Source organism: Pyrgilauda ruficollis, unplaced genomic scaffold, assembly GCF_017590135.1.
Source record: "Pyrgilauda ruficollis isolate IOZ18807 unplaced genomic scaffold, ASM1759013v1 scaffold77, whole genome shotgun sequence".
Classification (NCBI taxonomy): Eukaryota; Metazoa; Chordata; class Aves; order Passeriformes; family Passeridae; genus Pyrgilauda; species Pyrgilauda ruficollis.
In genome coordinates, this window is record NW_024529599.1 from 92,338 (window position 1) to 114,420 (window position 22,083).

Sequence of the window (22,083 nt, forward strand, 5' to 3'; positions counted from 1 at the left end):
TTGCCCTTGTAACTGAGCCTTCAGTTCACTCCAATGCACCCATCTCTGCTGTGGGTGGTGGCAGCTCCTCAGTGGCATCCCTCAGGGGAGTTTTGGATAAGCCAGACCCAGGTGGGCAGACACTCTTTGCTCTCAGCCTGGGCCAGGAAAGCACCGTGAGCACCCTGCTGCCTGCAGCAGGGCTCTGGGAAGCTTTAGGGCCGTGAGCAGTGAATGCTGTGTTGGGTTTCCAAGCGTTCCTTGAAAGATGAGAGCTGCAGCCTCCCCCCTTTCCTGCCTGGGAACAGGAGGTGACCATCTGGTAGCAGTTTAGAGCGAGTTTAGAGCCCTGGCTCTCAAACGCTGCCATTGTGTGCTGGGAATAACGGGGCTGCCCCGGCCCCAGAAGGCTCTGCTGTGTCCAAAAACCCAGGGAAAGCTCTCTGTGCTTAAGCAAGCAAGCAAATGTAACCCCTGGGTTACAGAGACCACGCCAGGGGCACAGGATGTTTAATGGGAAGCAGTTGGGGGCCGTGGCTGTGACAGGGCTGGAGGCTCCGGCTGGGAAGCAGGTCCCGGAGGAGCCAGCATCCCTTGCTGTTTATTTTGGTCTCCTGAGCTCTGTGCGTACATGTTTCCTTGTATAAAGCCTTCCCTGGACCGTTGGTGGGATATTCTGTTTGAAAAGGGAGGAGAGGAGGAGCAGATGTTGCAGATGTTCCCTGGCTGACCCCCCCGGGGTGCCCAGAGCCGGGCTGCAGAGCGGGGTGAGCCGTGGTGGCAGCGTGCTGTGTGCTCCAGAGCTTCCAGCTGGGACATGTGTGTGCTGGGGTGTGTGCTGCTCTGTGTGTGCTGGGTTGTGTGTGCTGCTCTGTATGTGCTGCTCTGTGTGTGCTGCTCTGTGTGTTTTTTCTTTTCACAAACAGGACAGGACTGCTGGGGTACGTTCCTCGAGCTGTATTTGCACCATCAGCCTCATCACATGGTTGAGACAATGGGAAGATGGCAAAGCCCATGTAACTCCAGCAGCAGCCAAAGATTTCTTTGCTACAGAGCATCTTAAAAACTTTCTACCCCATAACATATTGCCAAAGCTTACAGACAGTTGCTCTAACCAGTTACTAAAAGTACACATACGCTATAGAGTGGGGTGAGCCGTGGTGGCAGCGTGCTGTGTGCTCCAGAGCTTCCAGCTGGGACATGTGTGTGCTGCTCTGTGTGTGCTGCTCTGTGTGTGCTGCTCTGTGTGTTTTTTCCCTTTCACAAACAGGACAGGACTGCTGGGGTACGTTCCTCGAGCTGTATTTGCACCATCAGCCTCATCACATGGTTGAGACAATGGGAAGATGGCAAAGCTCATGTAAAGCAGTGAGCGGCTCTCAGCCCAGATGTGGGTTGTTGCAGAGGTTGTATCAGATAGGAAGAGCTTGGAAATCTCATTTTTAGGGGATTTTGGGTTCTCCATGCCCAAAAGTCGCTGCCTCAGCAGTGTTGGATTGAGCCAGAGATGTCAGAATGGGTCTGGAACTGGCTGAAAGGAGGAGGTGCCCAAGGCAGTGCAGTTCAGCCCACGTGCACCTCCAGAGGAGAGAAGGAAGGACAGAGCCCATCACCTCTGCCACTTTCCCTGCCCAGCTGCCTCCAGCACCAGCCAGGCCATGGATGCTGCTGGTGGGGCTGGGGAAGCCCTGCTTGTGCCCAAAACCCCCTGGAAAATACAACAGTGGGGACAATCCTGCAGTGTGGCCAGCCCAGGGCAGGGACACCTTGTTTGGGGCTGTCAGGGGTTTGAAGGGACCTGGAGCCCTTGGGGACACAGAGAACCAGCCACAGCTGCCCATGGGGGACCCTGGCGTGGTGGGTGGGAGTGGGGTGGGGGGCCCTAGAGCCCTGCCTTGCCTTCAGCTGCTGTTTTGTGAGGAATACAGACACTTCCCTGCAGGAAGCTGGGAGGAGGAGCAGAGGCTGTTTACTTTCCTTTCCTGGCTCTGGGCAGGACACACTATTTATAAGTGTTTTCTCTTTTTTTTTTTTTTTTTGAGAGCTGTTGTGCTTCCTGAGGTCCTTCTCTCTTCTCATGCAAGCAGGAGAGAGGCAGTGCTGAGCAGGGAGCTCCAGCCACGCTCAGTCCCTCAGGGCCAGCACTGCTGAAGGTGACATTCCCGAGGACCATCGTGTCCATGGCACTGGGGATCTGTCTCAGGGGTGGAAACACAAACCCTCATGGTCACAGTCCTTCTCCTTTCTCATGGATGCCTGGGATGTCTGACCTTTTCCAGACCACGCTGAATTCATGAAATGTGCCAGCAGGGCAGGCTGGGTACTGAAATCCCTGTGAAACCATGAGGTGGTCACCCCATCCTGCAGAGAGGGTAGAGGATTGTCCCCAGGCAGGTCAGTGACCCTGCTGGGGAGGGAATGCCTCTGGGACCTGGGGCTCCTCCTGATTTTGCTGTCAGAAGCTGTGCTGAGCCATTTCTGCCCCTCTTTGGGGTGAAGGTTCCTTGCCCAGCCACTCAGTGCCCTTTCCTGCCTGCTGGCACAGCAGCACAAGGCAGGATTTATCTGCAGGGTTTGGTTGTCCTGAGGCTGTAATCGTGGTTCTGCAGCTCTGCCTGGGGCTTTTTGAGCCCCTTTGTGTCTGGGCTTTGACCTTTTTCTCTTTTCTGCAACAGGGCCCAGAAGGACCTGGAAAAAAGCCATTTTTGGGTGTTGTAATTCAGTCCAGCCCTTTGATAAGGACAGGGGCTGGCTGTGCTCCAGAAAGACCACATGGGTGGCATTGGGCAGGTTTACCCTGGGCTTGGGACACTTGGTGGGGTTCAAAGTCAGAAGAAAGGGGCCATGTAGGTCAGCATTGCAGTCGGGTTACTCACCACATCTTTGGGAATGGGCAGCAGGGCTCGGGGGAGTGGAGATGATGGATGTGGCTCATGTGAGCAACCCTTGGAGGTCAGCAGGGCTGTTTGTACCCAAAGCTCATTAGCAGATCAGAAAGAAACCCCCAAACCACTTGGTACTGAGGGATCTCCAGGGCAGTGTTCTTTAAGGAAAGACACTCGTCAGCATTTCCTCTGCTGCCGGGTTCCTTGAGAGCATTTACCCTGTTCCTCAAGAGACATCTCTCAGGAGGTCAGAGAGCTGCTGGTTGAAGGGAAGAGGTGGAGACTGAGCTGGCTGAAGGAGTGACAGGCAGGTTTGAAGAGCCTGATGTGGACAGAAGTGAGATTGCACCCCTCAGGGAGCTGCCAGGGCTGTGTCCTCTGCTGCTCTTGCCCTCCCAGCTCTGCTCAAGGCCAGGCAAGGGCTCCCCGTCGGGCCGTCCCCTCCCCTCTCTTTGTTTCCAGCAAAATGCAAGCTGGGCTTGGCTGCTGCATTGTTTTAAACGTGGGGGTTTTGGGAATAAAACCAGCTAAAATGTTTGTTTCTGGATAAAGTGTGTGATGGAGCAGGGAAACTGTGGAAAATCTGTGCTGGAGGGTGAGAGCTCCAGCTTAGGGTTGGAGACCTGAGAGTTCAAACACATTGAAAGAGCTTTCCAGTGTGGGGCTTTTTTTTTAATTAATTATTCTGGGATGCTGAGAGCTGTGACTTGGACACAGACCTGCAGTGCATGAGCTGTGCCAAGTGCAGACTGCAGGGCAGGGACTGCTGCAGGGAGCTGTCACCCCTGTGAGCAGGTGATGGCATGGCTGGGAGAGCTCCACAGAAGGCAGAAACCAGATAAATCTGAGCAAAAGCAGATTTTTAGTTTTTCTTTATTGCCTCCCTCCTTTCTTCTACCAATGTCTGAATATTTCTGAGGTGCAAGACAGGCCATTTTGTCACGAGGTGCCCTTCGTGGGACCCTTCCTGGGTTTACAGGGGGGTGAGTGTTGTGCTTTGGTGCTTTCCTCTCCCCATGGCCACAGAGCAGCTGTGGTGCTGCTCCCATCAGGCTGACTTTGGGGTTGGATCCCTCTGTGCATCCCTCCAGCTGGTACCCCACCCTTGGGAGCCCATCCCAGACTCCTGTTGCTTCCCAGCAGTTCCCATATCTGAACCACAGCTGGGGGAATGGGTGTGTGTCCATTCATGTCTGTCTGTCCCTGAGCACAGAGAGGGGCTCCTGCCAGGTCACTAATACATCTAGAACATCCTGGGGAGGCTCCTCAGAGCCCAGCCAGGCTGCTTTTGCAGCCTGGGGTTCATACTCAGGAGTTCTGGGGTATTCCCCCCAAAAGGAAAGCAGCCCAAAGTCTGTACCCTCACATTTTAACCCCTGCAGTCTCCCCTTGGTGTTGCTTGTCCAACACGTGAGCCCCAGCTCCGAGGGCCCTGCCTTCACCATCTCTGCTTTCCCTGTGCCAGGGGAGGTGCCCATGGCTGTGCCAGCCCCTGCTGCCAGGACAGAGGAGGTGACATCTGCTGCTGCCCTGCTGGGTGTTGGAGCAGAGCTGGGTGGCTGCCACGGGGATGGTCCCCTCTCCCTGTGCCACCAGCTGGACCCAGCAGTGGCCGGTGGCTCCTGCCCAGCCAATGGATGTGTCCAAGGGATGGAGGGTCCCAGGTCAGAGCAGCCCTGGGACATGGATGCTTCCTGCATGGTGGCTCCTCTCCAGCTCCACCCCAGGGGTGGGAGGACAAGGCTGTGCTCCAGTTCTGTCCCTGGGATCCTGATTCACAGAATTCACAGGATCACTGGGTTGGAAGAGACCTTCAAGATCATGGAGTCCAACCCAGCCCCAACAGCTCAACTAAACCCTGGCACCCAGTGCCACATCCAGGCTTTGTTAAACACACCCAGGGATGGTGACTGCACCACCTCCCCGGGCAGCCATTCCAGAACTTTAACACCCTTTCTGTGAAAAACTTTTTCCTGATATCCAACCTGTATTTCCCTTGGTGCAGCTGGAGGCTGTGTGCTCTGGTTGTGTCAGTGCTGCCTGGAGAAAGAGCCCAGCCCCAGCTGAGCACAGGCACCTTTCAGGAGCTGTGCAGAGTGATGAGGGCACCCCTGAGTCTCCTTTTCTGCAGGCTGAGCACCCCCAGCTCCTTCAGTCATTCCTCACAGGGTTTTTCTTCCCAGCCCCTCACCAGCCTGATGTCCTGTGGGATCTCAAGCCCAGGTTTTTAAAGGCTAAATCTCATTGCTGCTACTCTGTTGATGTAAAGGATGGGTGGGCTGATGTTTGGCAGTGTGGCTGTCACCACACCAAGGGTGTCACCCCACCAGCTCAGCCTTGCCTCATGGAAGCTCCTTTGTGATCCCAAGGCTGTGCCTTATCCTGCCCTGTCCCTGCCTGGGGTTTCTGGGGAGATCAGAGGGTATTTACAGCCCATGGCTTTTCAATGGGATCCGGCAGTGGTTCCCTTTCTGTGGAATTCAGCCTTTTCTTTCTACCTTGCTGGGTCCTGTGAGGAGCCGGGATCAGTTTTCCCTTCCCTTTTATTCCCCAGAGTTCAGGTACACGAGTTTTGACTTCAGTCCTTGGGTGCCTGTGGTCTCTAGGTTTGTTTTTAAGGATATGAGCTTCTGTGACTGCCACCTTTGGTTTTCTTGCTGCATTTGTATGGATTTGGTGCTCTCCTGGGATTGTTTTCCTGTTCCCAACTTGGATTTTGCTGGCAGTGCTCACAGGAAAGCCAGTGTTTATCTGTGCATCCTTTGGATGGGAGAGGGAAAGTGAGGTGTTGGAAGCTGGGTCTCTGTGTTTCCCCAAACCCAGTGTCCTGCTCTGCTCTCCCATACCATGGTGGGACCCTCTGCTCCCCTTTGAGCGTGGGATGGAGGCAGTGTGGGGATGATTTCTGCTCTGGGACTGAATTTTCTGGCCCTGATTTGTTTTATTACTGGGTTTTTCACTTGTCTGAAGAGGCAGGGCCTTTAATCCCCAGCTGCTTAAGCGGATTGTGAGTCCTGGGATGAAGGAGCAGAAATGGAGTTAAGAGCCTTGCGCAGTGTCTGTAAGCACCTCTGGAGACACTCAGGTGGATGGTAACTAAATCCTCAACTACTTTTTGTGTTTTTCAGCTCTGAAAAGATCCTTTGAGGTCGAGGAGGTAGATCAGTCTTCAAATTCCTCCACCCCACAAAGACGGGCCCCGAACACCCTCCTCAGGTCCACCGTGTCCAGCTCCACGCAGAAGTTTCAGGAACTCGGCGCCAGGAATTCGGAGCCATCCACCCGCCATGCAGAGCCCACAGTCCAAAGATCCCCCAAGCCCCCTCTGAGGAGAGTGGAGCTCTCTGGACCCAAACTGCCCGAGCCGGTGTCCAGAAGAACAGAAATCTCCATTGACATCTCATCCAAGCAGGTGGAGAACTCCACCTCGGGCTTGTCGCGGTTCGGCCTCAAACGAGCCGATGCGGGCCACAAACCCCCCGAGGCCACGGCCAGGAGGACTGAGATCACCCTGGGCAAACCCCAGGAGCCCCAGGGGCTGCGCAGGGCGGAGGTGCCAGCCTCCAAAATCCCCGAGCTGCCGCAGCGCCGAGCCGAGCCCGCCGCGCCCGACGCCGCGCCGCGCCGCCTGGACGTCCAGGGGGCCAAAGCTGCTGAGAGCCCGGCCACGCGGCCGGCCGAGGGCTCGGAGCCTGCCCTGCCCGCCCAGACACACCTGGCAGAGCCAAAGCTGCAGGCAGCGCCCGGGGAGAGCCCGCCGAAGAGAGAGGAAGGTGAGTGCGCCACGCCGTCGGGTCGGGGATGGAATGAAGGGCTGCGGCGTGGGAACGTGTTCTGTGTTGATAGAGTGGCAAAACTTTGTCCTCCTAAAAAGGAAAGAAGCCCAGAAGCTTCTTTCATTGATTAAGTGAAAAGCTGCTTCATAAGACTTTGGGGACTTTACCTCAGACTTAAGGATAGCTAATTAGAAGGTAAAAAGTCCCACCGGGGCAGTTTACTAGGAAAAGAAGTGACCAAAGAAACTAATTGCTTTTCTGAGGTGTTTCACCAGGAATAAGATCTCTTGCACCTGGCTCAGTTCTTCTGTTATTTTACTTTTTATTAAACCTTTTTGTCTCTAATGCTGTAACAGAAGCCATCCTGCTTCTTTTTATACCTCCAAGGGTAGCTGAGGTGTCTTAGGTGTAATATAGGCTTCCGAGAGCTTATTGGACTTGGCTCAAAAGAAGTTACTGTATCACTCCAGTCTTCAGGAGGTGGATCAGAAGGCAATTTTATGAAAATTGTGGGTCTTTTTATAATGTGATTAGGATGAGACTTGATTGGTTTCAAAGTGAAAACCTCTCACAGTATTGGTGAGCTGTGAATAGCACACTCTGGAGAACCATATTTATAAACAAGGGTTACAGAAAGAGAGATGATAGTTGTTTTAATGCTTTTCTCTGAGTTTCCCACAGCTTCCCAGGAAAATCCTGGGAGAACTATGTTGTGGCATTCACATTCCCTGAACCTGATTTCTTCACCCAGGGTTTTTTTCCTGGGAAGCTGAAAAGCAGAGAGAGGCCTCAGAAAAAAGGAAAACAATTCTTATCCCATTTGCTTCTCCTGTGTTGTGCTCACTTGGAATGTGTTTGGAGATTGTTTACCCACAGGTGATTGTTTCATTGGGTTCTGCTGTGAGTTGTTTTGGCTCTTTGGCCAATCAGTGCCAAGCTGTGTCAGGACTCTGGAAAGAGTAATGAGTTTTCATTATTATCTTTTGAGCATTCAGTAAATATCCTTTCTGTATTCTTTAGTATAGTGTAGTATTCTTTAATATAATATAGTATAATAAATAATAAATTAGCCTTCTGAGAAGATGGAGTCAGATGCATCATTCTCCCCCCTCGTTGGTGACCCTGCATTTACAATACTGTGTCTCTGTTCAGAGGATATGTGATTACCACAAGTGCAGCCCTGGGTGGGGTGCTGGCTGCCTCAGGTGTCACACAGGAGGTGGCAGGAGCTGTGTGCTGCTCTTTCAGCTCTTGTGGTGATGCCTCCTGAGGCTGCTCAGGGATCTGTGCTCAGATGAGTCTGCAGGCAGAGCTGTTCCCCATGGGTTTATCCTGCCTGAAAGGGCTGTCCAGTTTAATAGGAAATTCTAGAAAGAAAGAGGAAAGGAAATGCCAGTGCTGGCAGAGCAGCTCTGAGCAGTGCTGTGGTGCCAGTGTGGCAGGAGCTGGTTCATCCCTGAGAGGAGAGGAGCAGGGAATCCCTGTGGGAGCAGCAGGGCTTCATCCAGAGACATCCACCTGCCCTGAGCAATGGAGAGATCTCGTGGCATCCTCAGCTGGGTGAGGGACAGGAGAATCCTCAGGAAAAGCCACACCAAATCTGCCATGGGTGATCTGCCACATGCCCCTTTGCGCTGTGCCTCCCTGGGTGCTGGGAAATGCCAGCTCTGCCAGCTCAGGGCCTGCGTGCAGAGCCACAGGGCCTGGAAGGGCTGCGAGCTGTGGGACAGGGGCTGGCTCTGGAAGCGGTGTTGGGATATCATTGTTTGGTGTTGTTGTTTATGGCTGTGGGGCAGGAACCGCCTCTTCATTAGCAGGAGTCAGGGTTTTCGACCTTGGAGACCAAGGCTAATAACATCATGGACCAGAGCCACTATTAAACTAGAGACCTGGCTTTTATTAGCTCTATCTTGTTTTCAATTAATTCCATGTTAAAGCCAGCTTCCCTCCCTTCCCAGCTGTCATTTATTCTCCATATTGTTTTGGAGATTTTCCTTTCAGACCTTTCAGACCTTAATTACTTTTCCATTCTCCATCGCCCATGAGCTCTCTCCTGTGAGAGATCCCGTGGTCAGGGGGAGGGCACCCCCTCCCTGCCCACCCTGGGGGCTGTGGGATGGGCTGGGGTGGCTGAGCCAGGACCTGGGAGGTCCATGCCTGGCCCTGGAGCTGGACCAGGGGTTCCATCCCCTCTCCTGGGGGTTGCAGTGAGGTGCAGAGAGGCCAGGCTGTGGTGTGTGCGGGTGTAAAACCAAGCCAGGAGTCAGCAGGGGAGCTGATGTCAAACCTGCAGCACTCAAGTGGGTTTTTCTTCCTGTGTGTGGTGTAGGTGTGGCTTTTCTGAGCTGGGTTTTTTACAGCTTGGGCACAGCTTGGGCTGAGCCCCAGCCCACGGATGGGGATTTTGTGAGCCGTGCTCTGTCCCCAGCTGCTGTGTGTGGTGCCCAGGAGGCTCATCCTGCCCCGTGGGTGGGTGCCCAGCCTCGTCCTGCTGGGTCTGGGCTTCTCTGAGTGCCCCAAGCCCTGAGCCCTACGGGTGGTTGGCACTTTAAGAGCAGAATTCTGGCTGAGCTGCTGAATGCTCCAGCTGCCCGGGGCAGGGATAGAGGGGGGACAGCTGCTGGGACGAGTGTCACCCCTGAGCCAGCTGTCTGCACCCTGCCTGGCAGCACGAGCCAGCCTGCCTCGGGTACAAAAGGGGCTTTCAGTCCAAATGTCTCCAGGAATCATCACAGAATGGTTTGGCTTGGAAGGGACACTAAAGACCATCGAGGTCCAGCCCTGCTGCCACGAAGACAAAGCTGGAGGGGTCGTGAGGGCTCTGTCCCTTTTCCCTGTGTGTCAGCACAAGGGTACAGCCCAGGGTCACTGCAGAGCACGTCCCCTTCCTGACCATCTCCTCCTCCACTGCCATGCCTCGGGGCTGCCCTGCTTTGCTCTCACACAGGAGCCCATTTTGGGGTGCTTCTCTCCTTGTTGCTGGTGCAAGAACCCAGAGAGATTTGGGGGGGCTGTGCAGGGACCCTCAGGATGTCCCACAGATGGGTGCAGGCACGTTGCCAACACTCATCAGCTCCACTGCAGCTTTGGCCCCACCACAACCCCCCAAATGCAGACACTGCCCTGCAGAAGAGACTAATAGTGAGCGTGTTAGTTAAAAGAGTGAGAGGAAGTTGAGAAGTAAAAAGAAGCTAACAAAGAGCTCTCTCTAAGGCTGTTACTAAAGAGACTGAGAGAAGAGTTAAAACAAGATAAAGAAGGAACTTTACAACTAGATGAAATATTTTTAGAAAGTTAGCTGAAGTTAGTATTACTTTTCACTAATAGTGTTATGTTAATCTATTGTAACCAACAGAGTAAAAAAAAATATATAAACAGTTAGAAAGTATATAAAAAGTCAACCATTTTCAATAATAATGAGTTACCATCTGAGGCTACTTGTAGTCTCTGCTTTTTGCCACCTCAACAATGGCACTGCCCCTCTGATGTCTGCAGCAGGGACTCGTGTGGCAGCTCCTGCTGCAGGGTTTGGTCACCAGGAGCTGCTCCGGGGGCCCTGGGCACCCCTGGATCCCGTGGCTGGTGGCTCTCCAGCACAAGCAGCTGAGCAGGGGATGCTGGCAGGATGCTGAGCCCTGCCTTGGCCAGCTGTCAGGCTCAGCTGCCTCGCCCTGCTGCTGGAGGTATGCAGGACAGCGTGCTGTGCAGGAAGAGGCCGCTCAGAGGAGGATGACAGTCACAGGGAGCTTGGCAGTTCAGAGCAAACCACAGAGGAAAGGAGTGATTTCAGTGCTGAGCTTCATTAGGGCAGCGTGGCTGGTGGCGAGGGCTGAGCCTGCTCCAGAGCTGGGCTTCCCGAGGTGGGAGGAGAGCAGGAGGTGTTTGATTGTCAGGACCCAGGACATTCCTCTGGCTGCCCTGGGTGATTCCAGACCCTGGCAAGGGGCTCAGAGACCTTGGCACGGAGTCAAAAACACCTGTGCCTTCGATTTTAGTCCATGGAGAAAATTACCAACTTTTACAAGCCACAAGAGTTTGAGTAGCATGACAGTTAATTTGTCACAGGGTGAAAAAGTAGAATTTTGGGATTTTAGAATGGGGGTTCAAGAGGCAAGATGGAGTAATCTGGGCGTGTCCTGTCCTTCTTCTCCTTCTTGTTCTCCATTTTCTGCTGTGATGGTGACACTTTTGGATTGGTTTAGAGGCAGATTGTCTAACATAGGTGATAAGTATGGGAAAACAATTGTAAATAAAGTACAGGTAGTTCTTAGTATAAAATGTTAATGCCACCCCAAGGGCAGGCACTGTGCCTCAGCCAGACCTGCTGGACAGATCTCAGCTGGTCAGAGAAAGAATGCAATAGATCAGGAAAAATAAACAACCTTGAAAAGCAAAACCGACGAATCTCGACTTCTTCTTTGGTCACAGGACTGGGGAAAAAAGAGACTTTCTAACACCTGGGGGTCATCTCAACCACAGAAACCTGAGATTTAATGGGGCAAGAAATATTCCTTCCCATGCATGTTCTCCCTTCCTGAGTCTTTGTGCTCTCCTGCACTCCCTGGGGAGCATTTGCTCTGTTTGTGCTGGTATAACATTGGATTGGGCCATTGGTGACAGGGAGATGGGATGTGCCACTGCAAAGGTGGGCTTTATGTCCCCAAAATCTCCAGTGGAGACGTCAGTGGAGGTTTTGTGTGTCTGGGCTCGCCAGCTGGGACAAGGAGATGTGATGGGATGAGCAGGTGATTGGATTGCTGTAGTTGGAGTCTGCCAGAGCAATGTGAGCTGGGCTGTGCAGTGGGGGCAAGGGGAGGACATGCAGAGGGCAGATAGAGGCACAAACAATTAAAAATAGCCATGGAAACAGGAAGGGCTGTTTCTGAACCCACAGCCTCGGGCACTGTGGGAAGCTGTCCTTGCTGTGCAGGGCTTACCAAATGTGAATATCCAAATCTGCGCTCCTGTGGGTGGGGGTGACCTCTCCCAGGCTCCTGCTGTGGGCAGCAGCTCACTCCCAGTCCCAGGGCACTGGGCTGGAGCTGGCAGAGGAGGATGTTCCTGCCCTGTGCTGGCAGAGCAGCTCTGAGCAGTGCTGTGGTGCCAGTGTGGCAGGAGCTGGTTCATCCCTGAGAGGAGAGGAGCAGGGAATCCCTGTGGGAGCAGCAGGGCTTCATCCAGAGACATCCACCTGCCCTGAGCAATGGAGAGATCTCGTGGCATCCTCAGCTGGGTGAGGGACAGGAGAATCCTCAGGAAAAGCCACACCAAATCTGCCATGGGTGATCTGCCACAGCATCCCCTTGCTCTGTGCCTCCCACCTCTGGCATTGTGCTTGTGTGGTTGAACATCTTTGCCTCCTCTTGTTCCTTGCAACGTGTGGTGGTCAGGCTTGGAGAGGGGGGAAGGCATTGCTGGCCCCAGAAAAATTAATGCTTTCCATTTTGGTTTAAGTCTGTTGCTCTTCCCCCGGTGTAAAGCTGTTTGTGTTGATGGCTCAGTGCTGGGAGAAGGCTCAGCTCTGGGATCTCAGGTGGTGGATTGGAAGCACTCCCAGACGAGCACTCAAAGCTGGTTTGATCTGATACTCCTGTCTGTCTCCTCACAAGCTGCTGTGGTTGCCCAGGCCCTGGGACAGCACTCAGCCAGCAAGGCAGGCTCTGTCCCACCACTGCTCTGCTCCTGCCCCGTGGGCCTTCATGGCAAGGATGCTCTGGAGCTTGTTTGGATAAATTAAGGCAGATATAAACACCTAAAACAGGGGTGTGATTTTCCTCTGTGTCCCAACATGAGTCAATGCAAAACAGTCTGAACCATCTCTGAGCTTTCAGCTTTGTTTGAGGCTTTGTCCCCTGGCCCCTTTGGGACAGCCACACGGGGTGCCACGTGTCTCTTAAAACTCAGCAGGGTCCCCCCATCTATTCTGCTGCACAAAAAGCAGGGCAGCATCAGGAGAGTGAAGCAATTCAACTGTTTTCACTCTTTTCTTCCCAGCTAGAACCCTTGTGGAAAGACTTTTCTTTAGAACTCCCATCGAGGTGGGTTAAAATTTAAACAAATACAAAATACTTAAAAATAGAAAGGAGCAAACTTTGAGATCCACTGAAATCCTTGTGAAAACCAAGGACCTGTTGCTGTGTGCTGGGAGGTTGTGGTGGGAGCTGCAGTTCCATCCTGCCATGGACACCCAGGGATGGAGAAGTGAAGCCACACAAGCCTTGGGGTGACTTTTCTTCTGTCCTGTGCTGCTGGGGTGACACCAGGTGGGGGGCTGCAGGGGTTGTAGGGGTTTGGACAGCTGTTAACACAGCCAGGATCCCTGGGATGGAGAGCCCAGGGCTGAGTGGAGCTGCAGTGAGTCACCCTTTCCAGCTCTGTGACTGTACAAAGAGATTAAAGCTGTAGGGAAATGTTTCCTCCTAAACCAGCTGACAGATCCAGGCTAGGTTATGGACAGTCTTTTTATTGTTATTATTTTTATTTTTAATGGGAAAATTCCTACAGCCCAGGATTCCAAATGGAGAGGGCTGAGTAGGAAACGCTGAGTCTCGGTTTGTGAACGCAGGTGCCAAAAATGAAATAACCTAGAAAAATCTAGACCTGCAGGCCCAGTGACATGGAAAGAAGAGTGGGAGCGTGTGTGGGGGAGAGGAATGTGTCCCATCATGGAGACACTGGCTGATCCAGGACACCATGTGCATGGGGAGGGCACTGCCTGCTCCCCCTCCCTGCGTGTGCCCTGTCCCTGGCTGTGCAGGGAGCAGCCAGTGCCCCTGGCTGTGTTCTGGGCTGTGTTTGTTTTTGGGCTGTGTTTTTGGGCTGTGTTTTAGGCTCTGTTTTTGGACTGTGGTTTTGGTTGTGTTTTTGGGCTGTGCTTTGGGCTGTGTTTGGTTTTGGGCTGTGTTTTTGGGCTGTGTTTGTATTGTGCTGTGTTTTGGGCTGTGTTTTGGGCTGTGTTTTTGGTTGAGTTTGTAGGCTGTGTTTTTGGGCTGTGTTTGTTTTGGGTATGGTTTTGGGCTGTATTTTTGGGCTGTGTTTGTAGGCTGTGTTTTGGTTGTGTTTTTGGGCTGTGATTTTGGTTGTGTTTGGTTTTGGCTGTGTTTTGGGCTGTGTTTTGGGCACTGTTTGTTTTGGGCTGTGTTTTTGGGCTGTGCTTTGGGCTGTGTTTGTTTTTGGGCTGTGTTTGTTTTCTGCTGTGTTTTGGGCACTGTTTGTTTTGGGCTGTGTTTTTGGGCTGTGCTTTGGGCTGTGTTTGTTTTTGGCCTCCGTTTTGGGCTGTGTTTGTTTTGGGCACTGTTTGTTTTGGGCTGTGTTTTTGGGCTGTGCTTTGGGCTGTGTTTGTTTTTGGCCTCCGTTTTGGGCTGTGTTTTTGAGGTGTATGTTTTGGGGTGTTTTTAGGCTGTGTTTATTTTGGGCTGTTTGTTTTGGGCCGTGTTTTGGCTGTTGTTTTGCGTGGGCACACTTTGTGTGGATGCTGTCCCATGTGGAAGCTCCATCTGGGCAGGATACACCCCAGGAAATGAGGCTGTCCACTGCAGCCAGCCAGCCCCAGGAGGGTTTGTTTGCCTTGCTGGGAGTCCCTGGGGGCTCATAGGAAAAGCAGTGACCTCCCCAGTGGAGCTTCATTATGCAAAGGGACAGTTTCCCATAGGAAACACCCTCTGCACTGTTCCCACTTCCTTTCCCTGGTATCTGAGACCAGGAGAGGTCTCAGATGGCTCTGAAGCTGGGGATGCTGCATCCAACAGCAGAAGGATGTGGAGCTGCTGCAGAGAGCCCAGAGGAGGCCACAGAAATTTTCTGAGGGCTGGAGCCCCTCTGCTCTGGGGCCAGGCTGGGAGAGCTGGGGGTGTTCACCAGAGGAGAAGGCTCCAGGGAAACCTCAGAGCCCCTTCCAGGGCCTGAAGGAGCTCCAGGAGAGCTGGAGAGGGACTGGGGACAAGGGGCCTGCAATGACAGGACACAGGGAATGGCTTCTCACTGCCAGAGGGCAGAATTGAATGAGATGTTGGTATTAAATTCTTCCCTGTGAGGGTGGGCAGGCCCTGGCACAGGGGGCACAGAGCAGCTGTGGCTGCCCCTGGATCCCTGGCAGTGCCCAAGGCCAGGCTGGACAGGCTTGGAGCAGCCTGGGACAGGGGAAGGTGTCCCTGCCATGGCAGGGGTGGCACTGGGTGGTCTCTGAGGTCCCTTCCTACCCAAACCAGTGTGTGATTCCATGCTGAGCTGCAGTGACCCTGGCCCTGGCCTGAATGACCTGGCAGGGCTCTTCCGAGGCTGTGCATCCATCCATGTCATCTCCTCACCTCCTGAACCCTGCAGGAGGGATCCAGGGGTGAATGTGTGTCTGCAGAGGGCAGAGCCTGCCTGCAGGGTCACCTGGCTGTGGCTCAGGGGTCTGTGCTCCAGCTGGGTGTGAGCCCTGAGCACCCTCAGGAGCCTCTGACTGTGTTTAACAAAGCCTGGATGTGGCACTGGCTGCCAGGGTTCAGTTGAGGTGTTGGGGCTGGGTTGGACTTGATGATCTTGAAGGTCTCTTCCAACCCAGTGATTCTATGAATTCTGTGAATTCTGTGAATTCTCCCCTCTGTGATGAAAACTGGGGCAGCCCCTGGACAGAGGTGCCTTTGCTGGCTGAGAAAGGAGCGAGTGCTCCTGCCTGCTGTGGGATTTGTGTTCATCCCAGTGGTGCTGAAAGGCAAAGGGAGACACAGCCCTGGCTGAGGGGGGCATGTAGGAACCCAGAGTTCCTCTGTTGATCCTGTGGTATTTGCATGTCTGGAGCCATGGCAGTTGTGCTGGGGAACATGCTCCCCACCCATCAGCTCCTTTGGATCCTCCAGCTTTCTCACATTTAGGTTAATCATCCTACAGGCTGATAAGGCAAATAAAATCCGTTATCTTGGCCGAGATAAAACAAAGAGTTTGCTTTGATCTCCTGCAGTAAGGCCTGGCCGCTGGTTTTGTGACTTCTCTGCTGTCTGCTGGGGGAGGAAGCGATGGCAGTGGTGATGAACCTTCTGTTAATTAAGGAATCATTCTCTTTTAACCTATTTCTAAACTTCTGTCCCTGCCTGAGATGTTTCTGTTGGCCAGTGGTTGAAGGGACACCATAGGCTGGGTGCAGTGCCAGCTCCATAAACCCTGTCAGAAGACTGAACTAAGATTACAGAGAGATAACTTTGTTTTGAGAAGATCAAACGATCTGTTGTGAGCAAAAAAAGATAAGATGGCAGCAAGCCATTTGTGTTCTTTACACTCCTCCAGCAAACAAACAGACACAGAGACCCTTCTACATTGTCCAAAATGCCGTGGTGAAGCTGAAGTGAATGTGGCTATAAATGGAAAAAGCAGCTGGTCTTGGATTGCAGCCTGTGCTCAGACTTCTTTGGGCCCAGTTTTTCTTACATCTGTTAGAGGTTTTAAAGGAGGGATGTGGGGAGAGAGCTGCTTTGCTTTGGGTTGGTTAAATTTGGGTCACTCATCTCATTGATCTTCTGAACTGGTCTCTGCACAGAAGTTCCCAGGGTTTCTGTAGGGTCACATGCATCAGTGCTTCACCCTCTTGAATCATTTTGGTTTATCCAGGCATGCTGGGAGACAAAGCTGGACCCAAGGGTCTGGTCCAAAATATTTTGCAAACAACACAGTTTTGCAGATGTTTATGCATTTACGAAAAGCAAATAATTTAAACAAACCATCTCAGGTTGCTGTGCCAGCCCAGGAGTGACAGGGTGGGCATTTGGGGTTGCTGGACTTGTACCAGCTGCAGTTTGTCCTGTGTGGAAGCTGTGGGCTGGTTTTTGCATGGCAAAGGCAATTTGTCCAACAGGAATGAAGTATGGCTGAAATGAAGCATTTTGAACACCTTGAAGTTCAGAGGCTGGTGATGCTCTGGCACACTTGAACATAACCTTGGATTTATGTTTGGCTTTTCAAGCCTTGAGGAGATGCCCAGGGTTTGTCTGTGTCAGGTGGTTTTACCAGGTGTTCTCCTGTATTATTCCTAGAGGAATGGAGGTGAAAAGGGATTTGCAGCAGCACAGAACTGGGTAGGGCATTAATCCCTTGTTACCATGAGTGCTTGACAGCACCCCAGCCAACCTTGGGCCAGGTTGTTCTGTTGCTGTGGATGATCATTTGCTGAAGTGTGTGTGTCAAGCTTTTCTTTGATGCTTATCCATAATATTTGAACTTTTTGTGGTAGCTCTGCGTTCCCCCTTTTCCCCCTCTCCCGCTGCACATGGAGTGTGCAGCCATTCCTTCCCCCTTTCAAAGAAAAGCTCAGCTCGTGGCGATCTCAGAGGAAGAAGATTAGATGGGAATCCAAAAGGATGTGGTACCTAGGAGGGGAGGGCAGTGATAAAAGTTAATGATGTGTGAGCTCCTGTACAGGAAATCGAGGCAACCTCTGTGGCAGGGAGAAATGATGAGGAGGACTCCATGGATATCAGAAGGCTAATTAATTACTTTATTATGCTATATTATTCTATACTATATTATACTAATCTAAACTCGCATAAGTATTCAACTCAACTGCCCAGAATCTCATGACTGTCACCCCACAGTCTTGACACACACATGGATTCAATTGGTCAATTAATCAAAACACTCACATTAAAATCCAATTACTAATTTCCTTCAGGTAAACAATTTTCCATAATGTATTCTACTTTTTCTAAAACACAAGAACAGTAAATGAAATAAAAATTGCTTTTTTCTTTCTCTGAGGTTCAGAGAATGTAAATCCCAGAAAATCCTTGGGAAGTTGTGCCTTGCTTTTCTCTGTGAAGAGAAATGTGGCCACACTCCTGAAAGGAGCTTTCTCAGCCCCAGCTGAATGGTAACTGACAAATCTTGAATTGTAGGGCATTGCTTTCAACTCCACACCAATGCAGCTGGGGTGTGTTTCATGTGGGCTGGGTGGATCTGGAGGGACATCACAGGAGCTGCCCTGCCCAGCTGGGGCTGCAGCCCCTGCCTGTGTTTGCTTCCCCTGTGTGTTTTGACTCTGGGTGGGGAGTTTTGCTCACTCTGCTGGGCATTTGCTCTGATCTGGGAGCTTGTGCTGTTCTCTGCTGATGCACTGAGGAGTTGGTGTGCTCTGGACCCTTGTCTGAAGCTCTGGCACATGGAGGCATAGGGTGAGTCCCTGGTTTCAGTCTCTGAAGCTACAAATGTGCAGGCTCGTGCTCTTAGCTCATGTGAGATGCACTCAGGACACCTTCCCCCATCTGCAGTGGAAATCAGTTCATGGACCAAGAGCCAGAAAAACACTGAGGAGATGGCAACAGTTTTTATAGGGGGAGAGCCTGGTCAGGACCCTGCCTTTGCTGTTCACTCCTTCATTGTCTTGGAGGAATCCCCCTTCCAACTTCTCCTTTGTAACAGGGAGCTCAAGATACCTGAGGTTCAGTCCTTGCATTGGGTTCTTTCTCCTTCTGATGCCTTGTGAAGGCTGAGCTAGAACAGAGACTAGATAGAGTTAAAGAATAGAGTAGGGATTTATTAAAAGGCCTCAATGGATCCACCTTGGGCAGCACAAGAGCCCAGCCAGGGCTGCACCCAAGATGAACCAAAATGGTCACAAAATCCTCAACCAGTCATGGGGTCTCTCACTTTAATCAGTTCTGCTCCATGTGCACATTGCAGTTCAGTGTCCAATTCCAGCTTTAGCCCCTGCAGTCCCATCCTGCTTGTTTTTCTCTCTTCAGCCCGCGCTGTTTGTGCTCTTGTGCTGAGATTTGGATCATTTGTCCTTGGTCCCCAGCTAGAGCAGGAATTGTTTTGTCTCCCTGCTCTGTGAAGAGAGCTCACACTAAAGCAGCACAGAATCTGAAAAATAAAAAGCTAAAACCTGAGGCATCACTTCCAGGTTCAGCTGGTGATTAGGAATTAGCTGGCCCTGCTTCCAGAGGTGCTGTGGGATTGTGCAGGGGGGGAACAGCCCCTGCTCATGTCACTGGAGTGGCCCTACCAAGGGAGGTCCTGAGCTGTCCAGGAGGAAAGGGATGTTTCAGGTGTTTTCTGTATCAAAACCTTGCCAGTTGACTTTGCTCACTCCTATATTTTAAAAACCCGTAGTTTGAAGAGGAAATAAGGATTGGGAAGGCAGACTTTGGAGCGTGGGGAGCCGATCTTGGATGGATTGTGCCTCTGGTTGATGAGTGTTGGAGGCTGCTGGCACTGAGGGAGGAGCAGGGGGATTTGGATGCTCCTTGCCTCATGTCCTCTTCCCCTGCTTCCATCTGCTGCAGGCTGGGTGGAGAATGGAGAGTACCTTGGAATTGTCCAGATACGTCCTGGGAAAAAGGAGTAGATCTGAGCAGCTTTTCTGATAAAACATAATTGTTTAGACAAACTCTGGCTGAACTTGCTTCCTCCTGCATCCCAGCATGCAGATAAACAGGGTGGAAGTGGGAGGCCAAGTTCACAGGCTGCTGGGGCCCTCCCTGGGGTCACACCGGCCTCGAGACCCCCTGTCCACCCCTTTTGGTGGCCTTGGAGAAGATGAGAGGATGCAGTTGAGTGCTGAGGATGATGCCCTGGCTTTGGCTAGTTCAGTGCTCTGAGATGTGATGGGAACCTTGATAAGGCAGCACATCAGGGGTGTGGGTGGTCCTGGGGGCAGCAGTGAATCCATCATTAGCTGCAGGGGCTGGACCTCGGCTGTGTGTTGCTCTGTGGGATGCAGGAGGTGAATTTGCTCCAGCCCTGTTCTCTCCAAGCCTAGCAGTGCTGGGTGTAGGGTGGCTGGGCAGATCTGTGCCCCTGAGAGATCCCTGTTTGAGCTGGCAGGGTCAGGATTTGGTAGGGCAGTCAGGATCTGGGTGGGATGTGGTCACTGCAGAGGTGTTGTGACTCCTGCTGAGGTCTCCAGGAACTGCTTTGTGGAGTCAGATGAAATCTGAGATCCTGCCATGACACTGATGTTCCTCCCACCATTCCTCAGGGAAACAGTCCTCCTTGCCCTACTTTGTGTAGTAAATAAAAGTTTATTTACAGCCCAGGAGTGCACGCCCTGAGGTTGGGAGGTGAAGGGTTCCTGCAGGGCCCTGGAGGAGCTCTGGGGTTTCCTTTCTGCTTCGTGGCTTCAGTTCCTGGACAGAAAAGTCTTGGGAAGGAGCAGCCCTGCGAGAGGGAGCTCAGGGGAGCAGAGCCCTTGCTGGGCCTTGGGGCATGGCTTTGTTTCCTGGTCCCGTGTCCCTGTGTGTCACCTGGAGAAGAGCTGAGAGGAGATAACGAGAGCTCACTGGTGACACAGGGCTGGAGCAGCCAGGGACAGCAGCAGGAGGTGAGCTGGATCCATCTGTCCCCATCCTTGGCTCAGGGTGGGGTGGGGACAGGGCTGAGGGGGATGTGGGGCTCAGCTCTGCTGGCCTGTGGGGTTTCCAGCTCTGCCCTGGCACTGCCCAAAATTCTTCTGCAGCGCTTCAGGGAATGAACATTTGTCTTCTCCTCCACTTAGAGGAGAGGGAAGGGTCTCTTTGAGGTTATTTCAGCCCATGTGTGGGACAAATTATTTATGGGGCAAGCAAACCAAAGCCATGATTTGGGCTCCACTGGAAGAGCAAAGCTGGGAAAGCTTCAAATCGTGGCTGCAGAGACAAGGGGGGACGTGGCTGTGGCTTTCTGCTGGGGATCAGTGTTGTGTCCCTTGGGAGAGGCACAGAGAACATTGTTTGGAATTTCTTGCTTTTCCTTCTCATTTTTCAGACATGCAAGATTAATTGCTCTCTTTTATTGTCCGCAGCAATATTTATTTTGCTGCTCTGCAGCAGCAGGGACTGGATAGGTTTCACAAACCGAATTTTCCCTGGACAAGCCCCTCCTCTGATTTCACACTCCCAGCTGCCAGGCTAGGTTTTAAAACAGTTTGCACCGAGGCTGAAAATATTTGAAGAGCAGAGCAATGCTTTGCAGGAAATGGCTTAAACTTCCTGCTCCCAAGATGGTGTGAGTGTTAAAACAGAACTGGAGAAATATTAGACATCCTACATCCGGCCTGGCTGGGGAGGGTGACCCTGGGGTGATGGGATGGAAAGCCTGGACACCCCCTCCCCCTGCTGCTTGTGCCTGGCAGCTTCCTGCAGGACGAGGGGCCCCGAGGGTCCCCCTGACCCCCATCCCCCTGACTTTATGGGGGAAAAACCAGAAAATTGTTTCCTGCTCCTCGGGGCTTTGCTGTGTTTGGGTTTTGTGGGAGATGTGTGGGGCGAAATGTCATCGGAGTGAGTTCCCAGCAGAGAATGGGAGTTGGAGAAGCGGCAGTCCTGATGAAATGTTTGTAGCAGTTTATCCACCATCTCCCAGGCTGAAGTTGATACAAAATTTTGATAACTAAACTGAATTTCATTTTTATATATTTTATTTCAAAGAAAGCAAGCAAGCAGCGCTGGGTGGCCGGGGAGTCACTGCTCCACTCACGGCACACACCACTTACACGTTCAGCAAAGTATATATACTGTTCTTAAGCCTACAAAGCATTTTCTAATGTGCTTGGTTAGTTTGAATCAGCAAATATCAATAAGCTGGGATCAGCAATTTCATAATCTTTCTAGGTGGTCGTTGGCTTCCTGTCCTTGTGGTTGTCTGCAGGGAGGCTTTACACTGCTGTTGCTACATGATTTTGTCAAGTGCATTATGGTTTTTATTATACATAAGCATTTAGTTGCTTTGTTGCAATATTTCTTAGATTTACCACAATTCCTCTACTTTATTCTAAGCATCAACTGTCTTGCTACCTCATCTCTTTTACTCTGCTATACTTCTTTTATTTTGATGCTTTATTTGGCTGTTCAGTCAGAATATCGAATCAAAGCGGCCCCCGTGTCAGGGAGAAATGACGAGAAGGGTTCTATTTTATTAGAAGGCTAATTAATTATTTTATTATACTATATTATTCTATACTATATTATACTATATTATATTACATCTAAACTGAATCTGTTAAGCACTTATCTTTGTATATAACTGTTTATTTTGTGACTCTCTCGTGACTGTCAGCCGACAGTCCTGACACACACACATTCTTGGCCTTCATAGGCCGAGGAAACAAAACACTCTCACTTTGGATAAACAATCTCTATATTGTATTTTACTTTGGTATAACACAGGTACAGAAAATGAGATAAGAATTGTGTTTTTCTTTCTCTGAGGGTCAGAGAATGTGAATCTCAGAAATCCTTGGGAAGAATTGTGCTTTGCCTTTCCCCATGAAGAGAAACGTGGCGACATCAGAAAGTTTCAAAACTGTTCTTTATGTCTGTTTTCAACATAGCAGATACAAGGATTTGCTGATTCCATTGCCAATTGACACGAATCACAAAAACATTTTTCACAAAACGGAAGGTGAAAAATCTGGGTTTGAGCCGGGTTTGAGTTGGTCCCGTTTGTCTGGGGCTGGAGCGGGACCTTCCTCAGTGAAAATCACTGCTGGATTA

At 51.6% G+C, this 22,083-nt stretch overlaps 1 protein-coding gene across 3 annotated transcripts in view; it reads left to right on the top strand.

Moving 5' to 3' along the window:
- SEPTIN9 (septin 9) overlaps positions 1-22,083 on the top strand; it is a 102,458-nt gene that overhangs the window by 36,782 nt on the left and 43,593 nt on the right. For 2 of the 3 annotated variants that reach the window (XM_041486567.1, XM_041486566.1), the window contains exon 2: positions 5,993-6,637. In XM_041486567.1, the coding sequence (XP_041342501.1) occupies positions 5,993-6,637 (645 nt within the window). Of the gene's footprint in view, positions 1-5,992; positions 6,638-19,661; positions 19,935-22,083 lie in introns of those variants that run through there. The other variant, XM_041486568.1, reaches the window with a different exon arrangement.